The following is a 21811-nucleotide window of genomic DNA, read 5'->3' on the forward strand; positions in this document are numbered from 1 at the left end:
TTAGAAGTGACAGGTGGAAGGTAGAGAGAGAGACAGATATAGAGGGAGACAGAGAGTAGGGGTCATTAGAAGGTAGAGAGAGAGACAGATATAGAGGGACACAGAGAGTAGAGTCATTAGAAGGTAGAGAGAGAGACAGATATAGAAGGAGACAGAGAGTAGGGGTCATTAGAAGGTAGAGAGAGAGACAGATATAGAGGGAGTAGGGGTCATTAGAAGGTAGAGAGAGACAGAGAGTAGGGGTCATTAGAAGTGACAGGTGGAAGGTAGAGAGAGAGACAGATATAGAGGGAGACAGAGAGTAGGGGTCATTAGAAGGTAGAGAGAGAGACATATATAGAGAGAGACAGAGAGTATGGGTCATTAGAAGTGACAGGTGGAAGGTAGAGAGAGACAGATATAGAGGGAGACAGAGAGTAGGGGTCATTAGAAGGTAGAGAGAGAGACAGATATAGAGGGAGACAGAGAGTAGGGGTCATTAGAAGTGACAGGTGGAAGGTAGAGAGAGAGACAGACATAGAGGGAGACAGAGAGTAGGGGTCATTAGAAGGTAGAGAGAGAGACAGATATAGAGGGAGACAGAGAGTAGGGGTCATTAGAAGTGACAGGTGGAAGGTAGAGAGAGAGACAGATATAGAGAGACACAGAGAGTAGGGGTCATTAGAAGGTAGAGAGAGAGACAGATATAGAGGGCGGCAGAGAGTAGGGGTCATTAGAAGGTAGAGAGAGAGACAGATATAGAGGGAGACAGAGAGTAGGGGTCATTAGAAGTGACAGGTGGAAGGTAGAGAGAGAGACAGATATATAGGGACACAGAGAGTAGGGACCGAGGCAGGATTCGTAACCCAATTGCCAGTGGGTATGTGTGGCCTGCCGTCGGCAGTAATACAACTAGTCCAAACTCCTGCACAAGGGTTTTCTATAGTTCTGGGACCTGTCTCCAAATGGAACATCACAAATGGTACCAATATGCTTCACATCAGAATGTTATTGATATTTCAATTCAGAAATGCAATATTTTTGTTTCTTTTTTCACTCATGATTGATTTTCTTGTAAGATAGCAGATTGCTGGGTTGGGGGAGTGTGGCTTTCACAAAAGGAAACTCTGCTCTTCCCCTCTGACAATCAGCAAAGAGAGTAAACACTGTTTACCTATACAATGTCTCTCTACAAGATTAGAAAAGGAAGTTAAATCTACCTGAAAAATGTCTCTCTACAGGGTCAGAATAGGAAGTTAAATCTACCTGAAAAATGTCTCTCTACAGGGTTAGAATAGGAAGTGAATCACCTATACAATGTCTCTCTACAGGGTCAGAATAGGAAGTGAATCACCTATACAATGTCTCTCTACAAGGTTAGAAAAGGAAGTTAAATCTACCTGAAAAATGTCTCTCTACAGGGTCAGAATAGGAAGTTAAATCTACCTGAAAAATGTCTCTCTACAGGGTTAGAATAGGACGTGAATTACCTATACAATGTCTCTCTACAAGGTTAGAAAAGGAAGTTAAATCTACCTGAAAAATGTCTCTCTACAGGGTTAGAATAGGAAGTGAATCACCTATACAATGTCTCTCTACAAGATTAGAAAAGGAAGTTAAATCTACCTGAAAAATGTCTCTCTACAGGGTCAGAATAGGAAGTGAATTACCTATACAATGTCTCTCTACAGGGTCAGAATAGGAAGTGAATTACCTATACAATGTCTCTCTACAGGGTCAGAATAGGAAGTGAATCACCTATACAATGTCTCTCTACAAGGTTAGAAAAGGAAGTTAAATCTACCTGAAAAATGTCTCTCTACAGGGTTAGAATAGGAAGTGAATCACCTATACAATGTCTCTCTACAGGGTCAGAATAGGAAATGAATCACCTATACAATGTCTCTCTACAAGATTAGAAAAGGAAGTTAAATCTACCTGAAAAATGTCTCTCTACAGGGTTAGAATAGGAAGTGAATTACCTATACAATGTCTCTCGACAGGGTTAGAATATGAAGTTAAATCTACCTGTACAATGTCTCTTTCTGCTAGCTTCCCTCGCGAGGAGATTCTGATGTCATCACCGTCCAACTCCACCATGGCTACCGGAAAGAGAAGAGACCTGTTTAGACCTCTAGTGTCTGGGTGAGTCACTACCCTTCATAGTGTCTTATAACACCAGTTTAAACCTCTAGTGTCTGGGTGAGTCACCACCCTTCATAGTGTCTTATAACACCAGTTTAAACCTCTAGTGTCTGGGTGAGTCACTACCCTTCATAGTGTCTTATAACATCAGTTTAAACCTCTAGTGTCTGGGTGTGTCACTACCCTTCATAGTGTCTTATAACACCAGTTTAAACCTCTAGTGTCTGAGTGAGTCACCACCCTTCATAGTGTCTTATAACACCAGTTTAAACCTCTAGTGTCTGGGTGAGTCACTACCCTTCATAGTGGCTTATAACACCAGTTTAAACCTCTAGTGTCTGGGTGAGTCACTACCCTTCATAGTGTCTTATAACACCAGTTTAAACCTCTAGTGTCTGGGTGAGTCACTACCCTTCATGGTGTCTTATAACACCAGTTTAAACCTCTAGTGTCTGGGTGAGTCACTACCCTTCATAGTGTCTTATAACACCAGTTTAAACCTCTAGTGTCTGGGTGAGTCACTACCCTTCATGGTGTCTTATAACACCAGTTTAAACCTCTAGTGTATGGGTGAGTCACTACCCTTCATAGTGTCTTATAACACCAGTTTAAACCTCTAGTGTCTGGGTGAGTCACTACCCTGCATAGTGACTTATAACACCAGTTTAAACCTCTAGTGTCTGGGTGAGTCACTACCCTTCATAGTGGCTTATAACACCAGTTTAAACCTGGCTTTATATTAGACCAGTTTAAACCTCTACTGCCTGTCTAACTTGACTCATTATGATGGCTTTATATTAGACCAGTTTCAACCTCTACTGCCTGTCTAACTTGACTCATTATGATGGCTTTATAACATGCTCTGCATTGTCTACACTGAGTGTACAAAACATTAGGAACACCTTCTCTTTCCATGACATAGAATCCAGGTGAACGCTATGACCCCTTGTTGATGTCACTTGTTAAATCCACTTCAATCAGTGTAGATTAAGGGGAGGAGACCGGTTAAATAATAATTTTTAAGCCTTGATACAATTGAGACATGGATTGTGTATGTGTACCATTCAGAGGATGAATAGGCAAGACAAAATATTTAAGTGCCTTTAAACGGGGTATGGTAGTAGGTGCCAGAGGCACCGGTTTGTGTCAAGAGCTGCAATGCTGCTGGGTTTTTCACTCTCAACAGTTACCTGTGTATATCAAGAATGGTCCACCACCCAAAGGACATCTAGCCAACTTGACACAACTGTGGGAAGCATTGGAGTCAACATGGGCCAGCATCCCTGTGGAACGCTTTCGACACCTTGTAGAGTTCATGCCCCGAACAATTGAGGCTGTTCTGAGGGCAAAAGGGGGTGTAACTCAATATTAGGAAGGTGTTCTTAATGTTTTGTAGAATCAGTGTTTATTAGGAGTTACTAAACATCATAATGTATGGTGTCCATATTAGGATAGCCTCAGGAGTGGGTCTCCGTGTCACTCGGACTTGTAGTTTTTATTTATTTATTATTTTATTTCACCTTTATTTAACCAGGTAGGCTAGTTGAGAACACCTTTATTTAACCAGGTAGGCTAGTTGAGAACACCTTTATTTAACCAGGTAGGCTAGTTGAGAACACCTTTATTTAACCAGGTAGGCTAGTTGAGAACACCTTTATTTAACCAGGTAGGCTAGTTGAGAACACCTTTATTTAACCAGTTAGGCTAGTTGAGAACACCTTTATTTAACCAGGTAGGCTAGTTGAGAACACCTTTATTTAACCAGGTAGGCTAGTTGAGAACACCTTTATTTAACCAGGTAGGCTAGTTGAGAACACCTTTATTTAACCAGGTAGGCTAGTTGAGAACACCTTTATTTAACCAGGTAGGCTAGTTGAGAACACCTTTATTTAACCAGGTAGGCTAGTTGAGAACACCTTTATTTAACCAGGTAGGCTAGTTGAGAACACCTTTATTTAACCAGGTAGGCTAGTTGAGAACACCTTTATTTAACCAGGTAGGCTAGTTGAGAACAAGTTCTCATTTACAACTGTGACCTGGCCAAGATAAAGCAAAGCAGTGTGAACAGACAACAACACAAAGTTACACTTGGAGTAAACAATAAACAAGTCAATAACACTGTAGAAAAAAGAGTCTATATACATTGTGTGCAAAAGGCATGAGGAGGTAGGCGAATAATTACAATTTGGCAGATTAACACTGGAGTGATAAATGATCAAATGGTCATGTACAGGTAGAGATACTGGTGTGCAAAAGAGCAGAAAAGTAAATAAATATAAACAGTATGGGGGTGAGGTAGGTAAATTGGGTGGGCTATTTAGCGATGGACTATGTACAGCTGCAGCGATCGGTTAGCTGGAGTTGGAGACTGTCCTAATATGAACAGAGTAATTGTGGGTTATTAAGACCAATTTAAACTTGCTATTGCATTGTGGGAGTCAAAAACCCATCATGGCTATTATGGACTTCAAATAAATGATAATAATTGCTTTTTACATTGAGAACATTCCCAGCACTGTAATTAATCATATTAAAGAAGCATATTCAGAAAGAAATACCAGCCAGGCCCTGTAACAGCACACAACACAACAAGTTCAAGAGCATCAAAGTTGTGACCGTGTTACAAATATTCAAATTGTACGCAACAGCTGTGAACTGGGTTTAGAACCCTGCAGGTTGACATCCTGCTTATTATCTAGTGACTTCCACCAAACTGCCAATTAGCTAACATCCCTCACATTGAAACTGTCCCTGATAACCTCAGCCCTTATTAATTGTATTGCATTATCTACAGTACATTCAACCCAATGCCTGTGGACTGGGAACGTATAAATGGTCAAACATCATGGGAATATTTGACAGAGGAATTTCTTATTTGTGTTCTGTTGACTAGTTATGCTAATTTATGATGATTTATTTCTTTATCATGGGTCAAGGATTAAGTTAAAGACATTATGTGAAAATATGTTTAACTTTATCTAAGCCCAATAGTGAAATAAGATTTTCAAACCAACCAGCAGCTTATAAAGGTATCTTTTAAAAGCATTTTCCCGTCTGAAAACATTGAACTATATGCTAATAAAAACAAAACAATAAAAACATGACAGTATTATAAAATATAATTTTGTGTGAATGAGGTCAATCTCACCATCGAACTCAGCGTGTCCAACTCCAACAATGATTATAGACATAGGAATCTTAGCAGCCTGCGGAGAACAAACAACAAGTAGATTCCATGCGATATTATCTACATTCTGACAACAAGGTGCTTTTTGAGTTCTTACGAGAACACAGTTTTAGGCATAAACATGTACACGTTTGTCTTTGTTCAATGTCTTTAGCAAAAAAAAAACCAATCGATTACAAAAAATATATATATATTCTGAAGAGGACTGATGAAATATTCAAATCCATCACAAACCAATCTGATATCCTTAAACAAAGCAGTTTACCATTACTCAAACAGTGTATGATGCATTGGGGGTTATTCAGTGACATGGTAGCAGTTCTGATTCATCATTCACTAGTCTGCAGTCTGGTAATCCAGTCACAAAGGGCAGCAAGACACAAGGAGACCATTGGACAAGAGACACATAAATGTGCATTGGAAAAAGACAAGATAACCGAAACAATACATTTGCTGACAAATTCCCTCTCTGCTGATTGCTGTTCGGTCTCTCTTTCCAAGCACATGACATTGTGTAGTCACCCTGTGCCGCAATGGAACACAGCCCAGCTCCAGTCGGACAGTCAAGGGAAATACACTATTACATCAGGATTGCACAAACAGAACGATTCGTCTATATTATTCAGCAGGCGTCTCTGAAACCAATGTGGATTATAATATATTTTTTAAACATTTGTGGATGTGTTATTGCCGCGGGAAATAGCAGCTTCAATTTATTTTACAAGGAAAGGAGTTGAACATATTGTTGAACATAAGTGACAATTTTGAGTCCCTGCTAGTTATATATAAGGCCAACATAATAAACACATTACACAACAAACAATGTCTATATTCTTCTCTACACTATGCAATGTTTATCTCCACAGAACAAGGAGAGAGAAGAGGATAACATTTAACTTCATATACAGCACCAGTCAAAAGTTTGAACACACCTCCTCATTCCAGGGTTTTTGTTTATTTTTACTATATTCTACATTGTAGAATAATAATGAAGACATCAAAACTCTGAATAACACATATGGAATCATGTAGTAACCAAAAAAGGGTTCAACAAATCAAAATATATTTTATATTTGAGATTCTTCAAAGTAGCCACCCTTTGCCTTGATGACAACTTTGCACACTCTTGGCATTCTCTCAACCAGCTTCATGAGGTAGTCACCTGGAATCAGTGGCGACCTGTCATTCAGGGCACGTGGGGCAGGTTTGCCTGTTTGCATGTTATTTTGGCATTAATACGTGTCACATATCAGTTTGCAACCAATGTAATAAATATTTGAAGTATTTGAGTTAATAAAGCCACATACAAACATGGTCTCTTTTTTGCTTTCTTGAGTAAGGCAGCTCCGAAATGCAGGTGTTTCAGAGTTACATTAGACGTGCCCATCCATGAAGCCTCAAGGTCGTTGGTCACAGATAAAATGACGTCAAATCACGTTATATGTACAGTCGCTTTGATTGGACTGATCATGTCAACATCATACTTTCAAAATCTTATCTAGCTAGCTAGCAGTCATCATCATGAACCAAGTCGACAATCTACTGGCAAATCCTTTTTAATGCTTGTCATATGAAGATAAATAATGAAGACAAATTATAGATCAAATGTATCGGTGCTCATCGGCCATTGGACATAAACGTTACACAACAAGTTGGAAATCGTAAATTCAACAATGAGTGATTTGGAAGGAATCAGTGGCTAACTGCAAGCATTGGAAAGCAGTCACTAGCCTGCTATTCAGTGGAGTGGCTGTGTGGTCTTAAACCCTAGTCTGGGTTTAAGGGTCTCTTAAAATTATAAAATTCAACATTGGCCATGCTGTCAATGAAGCATGATTTGTGCCGCGCTCAATGTGTAACATGTAGCCTATAACCTGTTTAAGAGAAATGTAATCATCGAATATTGTAAGAGAGTTCAATGTCTGGTTATATTCCCCCTTTATTTGTCCTATGGTTCTGACTTGGTGTACAGGGAGAACACTGTAAGAACGGCCCATGTTATGAATTCTGTCGCTGTACATTTCAAAAGTTATAGTTATATTGACTGCGTCAGTCTTAGCTCGCTCATTAATGTCTTAATCGAAATGACGGATTGCCTCTTATCTGCTTGTCGTCCGCTCAACCATGTCTTTTCAAAAGGCAGTAAATGAGGCTGGATGAACTGTTTCGCTGCCAGACAAGGCTCTGCTGATAGCCATGTGTACAGTTTGTGGGCACCGTTTGTCACCGTTAGAGTGCAACTAATATCTTGTTTACTGTTGTGTTGTGTAGTGGCTTTTGCTGACATGCAACCCACTTTTTTTGTTTGCCCCACCAAGATTTACATGCTACAATCACCACTGCCTGGAATGCATTTCAATTAACAGGTGTGCCTAGTTAATGCGTTTGAGCCAATCAGTTGTCTTGTGACAAGGTAGGGGTGGTATACAGAAGATAGCCCTATTTAGTAAAAGACCAAGTCCATATTATGGCAAGAACAGCTCAAATAAGCAAAGAGAAATGACAGTCCATCATTACTTTAAGACATGAAGGTCAGTCAATGCGGACAATTGAAAGAACTTTGAAAGTTTCTTGAAGGTCAGTTGCAAAAACCGTCAAGCGCTGTGATGAAACTGGCTCTCATGAGGACCGCCACAGGAAAGGAAGACCCAGAGTTACCCCTGCTGCAGAGGATAAGTTCATTAGAGTTATCTGCACCTCCGATTGCAACCCAAATAAATGCTTCACAGAGTTCAAGTAACAGACAGATCTCAACATCAACTGTTTAGAGGAGACTGTGTGAATCACTCCTTCATGGTCAAATTGCTGCAAAGAAACCACTACTAAAGGACACCAATAATAATAAGAAACACAAGAAATGGACATTAGACCGGTGGAAATCTGTCCTTTGGTCTGATGAGTCCAAATTTGAGATTTTTGGTTCCAACTGCCGTGTCTTTGTGAGATGCAGAGTAGGTGAACGGATGATCTCCGCATGTGTAGTTCCCACCATGAAGCATGGAAGAGGATGTGTGTTTTGCTGGTGACACTGTCTATGATTTATTTAGAATTCAAGGCACACTTAACCAGTGTCATGACGTTGCCCTCTTTGGGTACAGAAAGCCCCATCCCCCTCTCCCTGTCTCCTACACCCAGGCTGCTGTGGTCAGAGAGAGGTCGTAAATTCCTGGAGGAGATTATCTCCTCATGGCCACAGTATAGAGAGAGAGTAGAGTTTTCATAGAAGAAAACAAAGGAATTTCTTCCACCTCACAGAACTTGAGGTCCGAACAAAATGTTTGTTCTGGAGAAGGTAAAAAAGATCGGTGAAGAATCCAGCTACGAACTGGTCCGTTTGGTACAATTTTGTGAAACTCATGGGAGACATTACCATAACGCTGTTAATATAATATCCTCAGATATGAGGCTTACGTCTAATTGTTGTATAAGATGAATGAGTGAGGATGATACTGTTTGTGAAATTGTGTAATGTGATTTTGGCCTGTTTAATGAAAGAAACTCCAATTCCCTAAAAAGTTTCACTAAGTCCTTAGCACGCCCCCAGGGGCACAGACAGGACCTGGCATTATGAGACAGCCTTTTTCTATGTCCCGAATAAAACCCCACCTGGGTTTTCTATCACCAGACCATGTTGCTCTCAATTACGAGAGGACAAAGGTTGCAGACCAGCTTACCTCGATAACGAGAGGGCCAAGGTTTGAGTAGATGGCTGAATCTTTTAACCATACCACGTGGTTAAACTCTTAGACTATCGATACCGACAGAATAAGAACAAGTCTTTGATATTAATTACTAGTATGCAGCTAGGAATATGGTATCATTGAACGCGAAGATCGACAACCGCCGAAACAGCTATTCTATAACGACATGAATGAATGTCACTCTGAACTATCCATTCTAACCACAACAGAGAGAGAGAGAGAGAGAGAGAGAGGACGGACACTCTCCAACAGAAACAAACTTTTCAACAGAGACCCCGACGACACACTGAGCGTAAATATATATATTGATTTCAATTGTTCCCAAATGAGTGAGCGTTCATGTGCAAAGGATTAGCATTTCAATTGTTATAATTGTTTGTGTGTGCACTTCTGTGATTGTTTAGTTAGTTAATAAATAAATTATTTTAGACAATTGATGTATGGATGACTCATAGTGAAGACTGGGGTTCCTGCAGATAACCAACAATTTACGATGTTTGGAGGTAAAGAAGAATTCATTCATCAGAAGACTATTGATCAGACATGAAAATATCTGAAAAGTTATATTAGGAAAATTATAACTTTGTAATCTGAATATTTTCCTTGGTGCCCCGACTTCCAAGTTAATTACAGTTACATGATTAATCAGTTTAATCGCATAATAATAATTACAGAGAGTCATTTGATAAAGATTAATCTTCAGTTTAATGATGCCAAAGACACGACACCAGCATGGTGAAGGCAAAGGGTGGCTACTTTGTTGAACACTTTTTTGGTTACAATTTGATTCCATATGTATTATTTCATAGTTTTAAAAATAAAGAAAAACCCTTGAATGAGTAGGTGTGTCCAAACGTTTGACTGGTACTGTAGGTCAAAACATTAACTGGTAGAAACACTTATCTCTGCCACCTTCATAGACATTTCCATTCAATCTTATTCATGATTGCTGGAACAGTAGCCTATATGAGATATGTTGGTGATCTAACAGCAGGTGCTTGAAACCAGCTAATAATGAACCAGGGCTTTTGAAGCAGAACCTGATGAACTCTTAGCAATTACTGTATCTAACATGCCCTGTACTGTACACTGTAAATCTATTATAGTATCACCTCTTACTCCTCTCTGCTTATCTGAACTGTCTCCATTCCACTATTGTCAACGTAATGGATAAATCTATGTCTTATCCTCCAAAACACCATCCCACCCCCACCACCCCAACCCAACCATCACCCCCCCCTCCAACCACCCCCACCACCCCCACCATCACTACCAGCAGCACCACCTCCACCATCACTACCAGCACCACCACCCCCACCACCCCTACCACCAACCCCACCACCCCTACCACCACCACCCCTACCACAACCCCTACCACCACCCCCACAACCCCCACCACCCCTACCACCACCCTCACCACCCCTACCACCCACCCCTACCACCACCCCTACCACCACCCCCACCCCTACCCCTACCACCACCCCCACCACCACCACCACCCCTACCACCCCTACCACCACCCCCACCACCCCCGGCGGACCCACCACCCCTACCACCACCCCTACAACCACCCCCACCACCCCCGGCGCCCCCACTGCCATCACCACCAAAAGTACATTATTTAGTCGACACTGTTAGTAACTTTACTTCTAACCCAGGGGATCCTGCTTCTGCAAGCTGTTTAAATACTATCTATCTTTGGACTGCAAAAATACTTGCAAACCCAGCAATTTGGAATCTGTCGATCTCTAGCTGTCCCCGGCTGTAATAGTACTTTCCAGTCTGCAGAAGCTTTAAAAAAAACTTTCTAATATTGTAAAGTTTTATTTCAACCGTCCTCTGCATGACAAATCAGTCAGTGAGTCCGTTTCCCTCCCACCTTCCCCCGTGACATGGGTACGAACTGTCAACATTCCAAATGACACCCTATTTCCTATTTAGTGCACTAGTTTTGACCAGGGCACTATAGGGAGTAGTGCACTACTTTTGACCAGGGCCCTATAGGATGTAGTACACTACTTCGGACCAGGGCCCTATAGGATGAAGTGCACTACTTTTGACCAGGGCCCTATAGGATGTAGTGCACTACTTCGGACCAGGGCCCTATAGGGTTTAGTGCACTACTTTGGACCAGAAGTGCACTACTTCGGACCAGGGCCCTATAGGGGGTAGTGCACTATTTTGGACCAGGGCCCTATGGGGGTAGTGTACTACTTTGGACCAGGGCCCTATAGGGGGTAGTGCACTATTTTGGAGCAGGGCCCTATAGGGGGTAGTGCACTACTTTGGACCAGGGCCCTATAGGATGTAATGCACTACTTTGGACCAGGGTGTAGTGTGTAGTCCACTACTTTTGATCAGGACCCATATGGTGCCATTTGGAACAGAGCCATGGAGTGCTGTAATAGAGTCGGCCAAAAGGAATGATTGGCAGAAAGGTGATTCTACTGTTCTGTTCTAACATGTGAGGAAAACAGGAGGCCCTCCTTTATAATTCACTGCCCTGAGAGGAGAGTTAAGGAGAGAACCATGGAACATCAGAGAGAGGGGTTGGAACTAATATTTAGCCAAAAGGCTGGCCTGGTACATTTACATTTGAATCATTTAGCTATTTAGCTTTTATCCAGAGCCACGTAAAAGGGCAGACAGGACTGCAATGGTGGCGGCAGCTGGCAGGACACAGAACATAGGACAGAGGAAGCAGGTTGGAAGGCTTGGTTGAGGAAGCTGAGGTTGTTTAGAGGTAGATGACTGAGGTAGGTTAGAGGTAGATGGCTTGGCTGAAACAGGTTAGATGTAAATGGTATATGGCTGAGACAGGCTAGAGGTAGATGACTGAGGCAGGTCAGAGGTAGATGGCTGAGGCAGGTTAGAGGTAGATGCCTGAGGCAGGCTAGAGGTAGATAACTGAGGCAGGTTAGAGGTAGATGTCTTGGCTGAGACAGGCTAAAGATAGATGGCTGAGGCAGGTCAGAGGTAGATGTCTTGGCTGAGGCAGGTCTGAGGTAGATGTCTTGGCTGAGGCAGGTCAGAGGTAGATGGCTGAGGCAGGTCTGAGGTAGATGTCTTGGCTGAGACAGGTTAGAGGTAGATGGCTAAGGCAGGTCAGAGGTAGATGTCTTGGCTGAGGCAGGTTAGAGGTAGATGGCTGAGGCAGGTCAGAGGTAGATGTCTTGGCTGAGGCAGGTTAGAGGTAGATGGCTGAGGCAGGTAAGAGGTAGATGGCTGAGGCAGGTCAGAGGTAGATGGCTGAGGCAGGTAAGAGGTAGATGGCTGAGGCAGGTCAGAGGTAGATGTCTTGGCTGAGGCAGGTTAGAGGTAGATGGCTGAGGCAGGTTAGAGGTAGATGGCTGAGGCAGGTCAGAGGTAGATGTCTTGGCTGAGGCAGGTTAGAGGTAGATGTCTTGGCTGAGGCAGGTCAGAGGTAGATGTCTTGGCTGAGGCAGGTTCGAGGTAGATGGCTAAGGCAGGTCAGAGGTAGATGTCTTGGCTGAGGCAGGTTAGAGGTAGATGGCTGAGGCAGGTCAGAGGTAGATGTCTTGGCTGAGGCAGGTCAGAGGTAGATGTCTTGGCTGAGGCAGGTTAGAGGTAGATGGCTAAGGCAGGTCAGGGGTAGATGTCTTGGCTGAGGCAGGTCAGAGGTAGAAGGCTGAGGCAGGTCAGAGGTAGATGTCTTGGCTGAGGCAGGTTAGAGGTAGATGGCTGAGGCAGGTTAGAGGTAGAAGGCTGAGGCAGGTCAGAGGTAGATGTCTTGGCTGAGGCAGGTCAGAGGTAGAAGGCTGAGGCAGGTCAGAGGTAGATGTCTTGGCTGAGGCAGGTTAGAGGTAGATGGCTGAGGCAGGTTAGAGGTAGATGGCTGAGGCAGGTTAGAGGTAGATGGCTGAGGCAGGTTAGAGGTAGATGGCTGAGGCAGGTTAGAGGTAGATGGCTGAGGCAGGTCAGAGGTAGATGTCTTGGCTGAGGCAGGTCAGAGGTAGATGGCTGAGGCAGGTTAGAGGTAGATGGCTGAGGCAGGTTAGAGGTAGATGGCTGAGGCAGGTTAGAGGTAGAAGGCTGAGGCAGGTCAGAGGTAGATGTCTTGGCTGAGGCAGGTCAGAGGTAGAAGGCTGAGGCAGGTCAGAGGTAGAAGGCTGAGGCAGGTCAGAGGTAGATGTCTTGGCTGAGGCAGGTCAGAGGTAGAAGGCTGAGGCAGGTTAGAGGTAGATGGCTGAGGCAGGTTAGAGGTAGATGGCTGAGGCAGGTTAGAGGTAGATGGCTGAGGCAGGTTAGAGGTAGATGGCTGAGGCAGGTCAGAGGTAGATGTCTTGGCTGAGGCAGGTCAGAGGTAGATGGCTGAGGCAGGTTAGAGGTAGATGGCTGAGGCAGGTTAGAGGTAGATGGCTGAGGCAGGTTAGAGGTAGAAGGCTGAGGCAGGTCAGAGGTAGATGTCTTGGCTGAGGCAGGTCAGAGGTAGAAGGCTGAGGCAGGTCAGAGGTAGAAGGCTGAGGCAGGTCAGAGGTAGATGTCTTGGCTGAGGCAGGTCAGAGGTAGAAGGCTGAGGCAGGTCAGAGGTAGATGTCTTGGCTGAGGCAGGTCAGAGGTAGATGTCTTGGCTGAGGCAGGTCAGAGGTAGAAGGCTGAGGCAGGTCAGAGGTAGATGGCTGAGGCAGGTCAGAGGTAGATGGCTGAGGCAGGTTAGAGGTAGATGGCTGAGGCAGGTTAGAGGTAGAATTTGTTTATTATTATTTTTTTCGTTTTTAATTTTTTATTTATTTTACCTTTATTTAACTAGGCAAGTCAGTTATTAAGAACAAATTCTTATTTTCAATGACGGCCTGGGAACAGTGGGTTAACTGCCTGTTCAGGGGCAGAACGACAGATTTGTACCTTGTCAGCTCGGGGGTTTGAACTTGCAACCTTCCGGTTACTAGTCCAACACTCTAACCACTAGGCTACGCTGAGGCAGGTCAGAGGTAGATGGCTGAGGCAGGTTAGAGGTAGATGGCTGAGGCACATTAGAGGTAGATGGCTGAGGCAGGTCAGAGGTAGATGGCTGAGGCAGGTTAGAGGTAGATGGCTGAGGCAGGTAAGAGGTAGATGTCTTGGCTGAGGCAGGTTAGAGGTAGATGGCTAAGGCAGGTCAGAGGTAGATGTCTTGGCTGAGGCAGGTTAGAGGTAGATGGCTGAGGCAGGTCAGAGGTAGATGTCTTGGCTGAGGCAGGTTAGAGGTAGATGGCTGAGGCAGGTCAGAGGTAGATGTCTTGGCTGAGGCAGGTTAGAGGTAGATGGCTGAGGCAGGTCAGAGGTAGATGTCTTGGCTGAGGCAGGTTAGAGGTAGATGGCTGAGGCAGGTTAGAGGTAGATGGCTGAGGCAGGTTAGAGGTAGATGTCTTGGCTGAGGCAGGTTAGAGGTAGATGGCTGAGGCAGGTAAGAGGTAGATGTCTTGGCTGAGGCAGGTTAGAGGTAGATGGCTGAGGCAGGTCAGAGGTAGATGTCTTGGCTGAGGCAGGTCAGAGGTAGATGTCTTGGCTGAGGCAGGTCAGAGGTAGATGGCTGAGGCACATTAGAGGTAGAAGGCTGAGGCAGGTCAGAGGTAGATGTCTTGGCTGAGGCAGGTTAGAGGTAGATGGCTGAGGCAGGTTAGAGGTAGATGGCTGAGGCAGGTTAGAGGTAGATGTATTGGCTGAGGCAGGTTAGAGGTAGATGTCTTGGCTGAGGCAGGTCAGAGGTAGATGGCTGAGGCAGGTCAGAGGTAGATGTCTTGGCTGAGGCAGGTTAGAGGTAGATGGCTGAGGCAGGTTAGAGGTAGATGGCTGAGGCAGGTAAGAGGTAGATGTCTTGGCTGAGGCAGGTTAGAGGTAGATGGCTGAGGCAGGTAAGAGGTAGATAACTGAGGCAGGTAAGAGGTAGATGTCTTGGCTGAGGCAGGTTAGAGGTAGATGGCTGAGGCAGGTTAGAGGTAGATGGCTGAGGCAGGTAAGAGGTAGATAACTGAGGCAGGTAAGAGGTAGATGTCTTGGCTGAGGCAGGTTAGAGGTAGATAACTGAGGCAGGTAAGAGGTAGATGTCTTGGCTGAGGCAGGTAAGAGGTAGATGTCTTGGCTGAGGCAGGTTAGAGGTAGATGGCTGAGGCAGGTTAGAGGTAGATGGCTGAGGCAGGTAAGAGGTAGATAACTGAGGCAGGTAAGAGGTAGATGTCTTGGCTGAGGCAGGTTAGAGGTAGATGGCTGAGGCAGGTTAGAGGTAGATGTCTTGGCTGAGGCAGGTTAGAGGTAGATGGCTGAGGCAGGTTAGAGGTAGAAGGCTGAGGCAGGTTAGAGGTAGAAGGCTGAGGCAGGTTAGAGGTAGATGGCTGAGGCAGGTTAGAGGTAGATGGCTGAGGCAGGTCAGAGGTAGATGGCTGAGGCAGGTTAGAGGTAGATGTCTTGGCTGAGGCAGGTCAGAGGTAGATGGCTGAGGCAGGTCAGAGGTAGATGGCTTGGCTGAGGCAGGTTAGAGGTAGATGTCTTGGCTGAGGCAGGTTAGAGGTAGATGTCTTGGCTGAGGCAGGTTAGAGGTAGATGTCTTGGCTGAGGCAGGTCAGAGGTAGATGTCTTGGCTGAGGCAGGTCAGAGGTAGATGGCTGAGGCACATTAGAGGTAGAAGGCTGAGGCAGGTCAGAGGTAGATGTCTTGGCTGAGGCAGGTTAGAGGTAGATGGCTGAGGCAGGTTAGAGGTAGATGGCTGAGGCAGGTTAGAGGTAGATGTATTGGCTGAGGCAGGTTAGAGGTAGATGTCTTGGCTGAGGCAGGTTAGAGGTAGATGGCTGAGGCAGGTCAGAGGTAGATGTCTTGGCTGAGGCAGGTTAGAGGTAGATGGCTGAGGCAGGTTAGAGGTAGATGGCTGAGGCAGGTAAGAGGTAGATGTCTTGGCTGAGGCAGGTTAGAGGTAGATGGCTGAGGCAGGTAAGAGGTAGATAACTGAGGCAGGTAAGAGGTAGATGTCTTGGCTGAGGCAGGTTAGAGGTAGATGGCTGAGGCAGGTTAGAGGTAGATGGCTGAGGCAGGTAAGAGGTAGATAACTGAGGCAGGTAAGAGGTAGATGTCTTGGCTGAGGCAGGTTAGAGGTAGATAACTGAGGCAGGTAAGAGGTAGATGTCTTGGCTGAGGCAGGTAAGAGGTAGATGTCTTGGCTGAGGCAGGTTAGAGGTAGATGGCTGAGGCAGGTTAGAGGTAGATGGCTGAGGCAGGTAAGAGGTAGATGTCTTGGCTGAGGCAGGTTAGAGGTAGATGGCTGAGGCAGGTTAGAGGTAGATGTCTTGGCTGAGGCAGGTTAGAGGTAGATGGCTGAGGCAGGTTAGAGGTAGAAGGCTGAGGCAGGTTAGAGGTAGAAGGCTGAGGCAGGTTAGAGGTAGATGGCTGAGGCAGGTTAGAGGTAGATGTCTTGGCTGAGGCAGGTTAGAGGTAGATGGCTGAGGCAGGTTAGAGGTAGATGTCTTGGCTGAGGCAGGTTAGAGGTAGATGGCTGAGGCAGGTTAGAGGTAGAAGGCTGAGGCAGGTTAGAGGTAGAAGGCTGAGGCAGGTTAGAGGTAGATGGCTGAGGCAGGTTAGAGGTAGATGGCTGAGGCAGGTCAGAGGTAGATGGCTGAGGCAGGTTAGAGGTAGATGTCTTGGCTGAGGCAGGTCAGAGGTAGATGGCTGAGGCAGGTCAGAGGTAGATGGCTTGGCTGAGGCAGGTTAGAGGTAGATGTCTTGGCTGAGGCAGGTTAGAGGTAGATGGCTGAGGCAGGTTAGAGGTAGATGTCTTGGCTGAGGCAGGTTAGAGGTAGATGGCTGAGGCAGGTCAGAGGTAGATGGCTGAGGCAGGTTAGAGGTAGATGTCTTGGCTGAGGCAGGTCAGAGGTAGATGGCTGAGGCAGGTCAGAGGTAGATGGCTGAGGCAGGTCAGAGGTAGATGGCTGAGGCAGGTCAGAGGTAGATGGCTGAGGCAGGTCAGAGGTAGATGGCTGAGGCAGGTCAGAGGTAGATGGCTGAGGCAGGTCAGAGGTAGATGGCTGAGGCAGGTCAGAGGTAGATAACTGAGGCAGGTCAGAGGTAGATGGCTGAGGCAGGTCAGAGGTAGATAACTGAGGCAGGTCAGAGGTAGATGGCTGAGGCAGGTCAGAGGTAGATAACTGAGGCAGGTTAGAGGTAGATGGCTGAGGCAGGTTAGAGGTAGAAGGCTGAGGCAGGTTAGAGGTAGATGGCTGAGGCAGGTCAGAGGTAGATAACTGAGGCAGGTTAGAGGTAGATGGCTGAGGCAGGTCAGAGGTAGATAACTGAGGCAGGTTAGAGGTAGATGGCTGAGGCAGGTCAGAGGTAGATAACTGAGGCAGGTTAGAGGTAGATGGCTGAGGCAGGTCAGAGGTAGATAACTGAGGCAGGTCAGAAGGCTGAGGCAGGTCAGAGGTAGATAACTGAGGCAGGTCAGAGGTAGATAACTGAGGCAGGTTAGAGGTAGATAACTGAGGCAGGTCAGAGGTAGATAACTGAGGCAGGTCAGAGGTAGATAACTGAGGCAGGTCAGAGGTAGATAACTGAGGCAGGTCAGAGGTAGATAACTGAGGCAGGTCAGAGGTAGATGTCTGAGGCAGGTCAGAGGTAGATAACTGAGGCAGGTTAGAGGTAGATAACTGAGGCAGGTCAGAAGGCTGAGGCAGGTTAGAGGTAGATGGCTGAGGCAGGTCAGAAGGCTGAGGCAGGTTAGAGGTAGATGGCTGAGGCAGGTCAGAAGGCTGAGGCAGGTTAGAGGTAGATGGCTGAGGCAGGTCAGAAGGCTGAGGCAGGTTAGAGGTAGATGGCTGAGGCAGGTCAGAAGGCTGAGGCAGGTTAGAGGTAGATGTCTGAGTCAGGTCAGAAGGCTGAGGCAGGTTAGAGGTAGATAACTGAGGCAGGTTAGAGGTAGATAACTGAGGCAGGATAGAGGTAGATAACTGAGGCAGGTCAGAAGGCTGAGGCAGGTTAGAGGTAGATAACTGAGGCAGGTCAGAAGGCTGAGGTAGGATAGAGCAGCAGACAAGATCTTAAAAGGAAGGTGTGGCTGTTCTAATGGTTTGACTAACAGTCGCAAATTCCCTTTAAACCCAGTCTGCTGTGAGGTCAGAGGTTAGAGGTCATCAGAGGTCAGAATGCCGCGCCGCTCGCCCATTGGACAGCTGGCCAGTAAACACCCTCTCAGTGTATTCTCAAGGCCAGAGAGACACAAAGTGGATTTTTCAAACAGACATTTCAGAAAGGCACAAGCAGAAGTTAATGTAAAGTAACAGTGCTGTGATGTTCATATACGAAACCTACATTAGGTCAAAGAAAAATAGAAGAAGATGCAAACAACAGTAAAACAACTAGAGTGGACAACAGAACTAAACATAGGCCCACATCCTGAAATAAAGTGGCTCTGACGAGCACAAAGCAGCAGAAAAACAGACATTGATTTTGGCCTGGAGCTAGCTGAGGTAAAAAAAAAAGGCGCGTTAAAAGCAGAGAAGTTAAAAGCAGAGAAGTTAAAAGCAGCCGTAAAGCCCTGCGGAGAGGGAGAGAAAGACAGACACAGACACAGAGAAAGAGACACAGGGAGACAGAGGGCAGAGGAGGATTATGGGTAGCGGGAACATCCAAGCAGCCTACTCACATTGACGATGGCCTCCTTGGTCTGGGCCATGTCTGATATGACTCCGTCTGTGATGATGAGCAGGACAAAGTACTGAGAGCCGTCTTGTACGACCGCTGCGTACCTGGCAGAGAGACAACAGAGACTGCATTTGTAGACTGTAAATTAACTGCAAGAAGCCCAAATACATTTCATATTGGAATAAAACGTAATCATTTCAAACCTTGCTTACATTTGTTTACGATCATGTCTTTTTTATTGTTCGTGGAGATACTCGCGAGCAGATTTGCCTGTGTTTTTAGTGTATCCTCTGTCTATGACATAGACGCTCAGAATGTATCAACATATTCTGGGAATCCACCACAGTGTGCCTCTGAACTGTGTATAGTTTTACCTGCCCTGTGCTGTTTGGGGGGGGGGGGGGGAAACAACAACACATTAAAAGGCGATCTCTTTTCAGATACTAACTTCCTGTCACCAGAGAGCCAGAGTCCCAGAGCCTCAATATAGACATGTTAAGTACAGCCTGCTGTGTACTGTAACTCTCCTGTCTGTGATGAGCCAGAGTCTCAGCAGTATTCTGTATGTACGTGGCCTAGTTTCCACCACCCATCCCTAGTTGTCCATAACATGAATAATTTACTGATGTGTTTAGCAATGCAAGTTGCTGTATTGTCTCTGTTATATATATGTTTTGTTTGTTGTTGTTATTGATGGATTGCCATGTAGGCTCTGACCAGGATGCATTAAGCCTCTCAGAATAGAATGACTGATCTAGGATCAGCCCCCATCCCGCCCGTCTGCTCCTCTGAGACGTTTCACACGGACCCTGATCTTATTACTGTAACTAGAGAAGACAACAGTGACAACATCCAAGAGCTCATTATGCCAAAACTAAGGACGTTATTGACATTTCAGCCAGACCTCTGGGGTTTGTTGAGTCCCTTCTCCTGCTTTCTAATTTTGCCTGTCAAACGATTGGCTCTCTGGAGTCTGGAGTCGACACTTGAATTTGTGTGTGTGTGTGTCATCATTGTGTGTGTGTGTGTGTCATCATAAGACAGAGACATGAGAGATTACTGCTGTTTGGGAAGTTAAATGGACATCAAGCGAAACACACACACACACACACACACACACACACACACACACACACACACACACACACACACACACACACACACACACACACACACACACACACACACACACACACACACACACACACACACACACACAAACAACGTGTGACCACTTATTAATTTGTTCTGGGACTTGACCACAAGTTACATCTGTTACCGCGGCGACAGTTTCCCCCCCCCCTTTCATTAAATTGCTGTTGAAATGTAGCCTGGTCCCAGATCTGTTTATGCTGTCTTATCAGTCTTTTCGAGATGGCTGTACAGCACAAACAGATCTGGGATCAGGCTATCTGTCTCGGGGGCTCACGGTCACACTCACTTTGCCACATGGTTGACAACCGGAGAGAAGTTGGTGGGTCCGTAGAGTTGTACCGTCTTTAGACTCTGATGGTATGCTTCTAGAATCCCCTCCATTCCGTTGCAGTAAGGGTTCTCTATGTTGCCATTCTGTGATGGAGTAAATACAAAACATGTAACCTGAATTAAACTCAACAAAAACTATAAACGCAACATGTAAAGGGAACTGAAACAAAAGATCCCAGAAAAGTTCCATACGAACAAAAAAGCGTATTTCTCTCACATTTTGTGCACAAATTTGTTTACATTCCTGTTAGTGAGCATTTCTCATTTGCCAATATAATCCAATCACCTGAAAGGTGTGGCATATCAAGAAGCTGATTAAACTGCATGATCATTACTATTACATCATTACATGATCAACACTGACTTGCCTAGTTAAATAAAGGTTAAATAAATCAAATAAAAATACACAGGTGCACCTTGTGTTGGGGACAAAGGCAGTTTTGTCACACAACACAATCCCACAGATGTTTCATGTTTTGAGGGACCGTGCAATTTGCAAGTTGATTGCAGGAATGTTCACCAGAACTGTTGCCAGAGAATATAATGTTAATTTCTCTACCATAAGCAGCCTCCAACATCGTTTTAGAGAATTTGGCAGTACGTCCAACTGGCCACACAACTTACAGACCACGTGTAACCACGCCAGCCCAGGGCACCAGCTGTTCCGGAAGACTGTGTGATCACACTCTCCGCAGCCGATGTGAGTAAGACCTTTAAACAGGTCAACATTCACAAGGCCACAGGGCCAGATGGATTATCAGGACATGTACCGCGAGCATGCGCTGACCAACTGGCAAGTGCCTTCACTGACATTTTCAACCTCTCCCTGTCCGAGTCTGTAATACCAACATGTTTTAAGCAGACCACCATAGTCCCTGTGCCCAAGAACACTAAGGTAACCTGCCTAAATGACTACCGACACGTAGCACTCATGTCTGTAGCCATGAAATGCTTTGAAAGGCTGGTCATGGCTCACATCAACACCATTATCCCAGAAACCCTAGAGTCACCGCAATTTGCATACCGCCCTAACAGATCCACACTGCCCTTTCCCACCTGGACAAAAGGAACGCCTATGTGAGAATGCTATTCATTGACTACAGCTCCGCATTCAACACCATTGCACCCTCAAAGCTCATCACTAAGCTAAGGATCCTGGGACTAAACACCTCCCTCTGTAACTGGATCCTGGACTTCCTGACAGGCCGCCCCCAGGTGGTGAGGGTAGGTAGCAACACATCTTTAACGCTGATCCTCAACACTGGAGCTCCCCAGGGGTGCGTGCTCAGTCCCCTCCTGTACTCCCTGTTCACTCATGACTGCACAGCCAGGCACGACTCCAACACCATCATTAAGTTTGACGATGACACAACAGTGATAGGCCTGATCACCGACAACGACGAGACAGCCTATAGTGTGGAGGTCAGAGACCTGGCTGTGTGGTGCCAGGACAACAACCTCTCCCTCAACATGATCAAGACAAAGGAGATGATTGTGGACTACAGGAAAAGGAGGACCGAACAGGCCCCCACTCTCATCAACGGGTCTGTAGTGGAGCAGGTTGAGAGCTTCAAGTTCCTTGGTGTCCACATCACCAACAAACTAACATGGTCCATTCACACCAAGACAGCTGTGAAGAGGGCACAACAAAACCTATTCCCCCTCAGGAGACTGAAAAGATTTTGCATGG

The 21811-nt window shown here is 45.5% G+C and overlaps 1 protein-coding gene across 1 annotated transcript in view; it reads right to left on the reverse strand.

The window, feature by feature from the left end:
• Positions 1–21811, reverse strand: part of LOC109908361 (copine-8-like) — a 163733-nt gene that overhangs the window by 5837 nt on the left and 136085 nt on the right. Inside the window, exons 12-15 of the mRNA XM_031794749.1 lie at positions 20078–20205; positions 18638–18740; positions 5273–5330; positions 2008–2081 (exon numbers count right to left, since the gene is read on the reverse strand). Of these exons, the coding sequence (XP_031650609.1) occupies positions 2008–2081; positions 5273–5330; positions 18638–18740; positions 20078–20205 (363 nt within the window). The remainder of the gene's footprint in view (positions 1–2007; positions 2082–5272; positions 5331–18637; positions 18741–20077; positions 20206–21811) is intronic.

This window comes from Oncorhynchus kisutch, linkage group LG17 (assembly GCF_002021735.2).
Source record: "Oncorhynchus kisutch isolate 150728-3 linkage group LG17, Okis_V2, whole genome shotgun sequence".
NCBI lineage: Eukaryota > Metazoa > Chordata > Actinopteri > Salmoniformes > Salmonidae > Oncorhynchus > Oncorhynchus kisutch.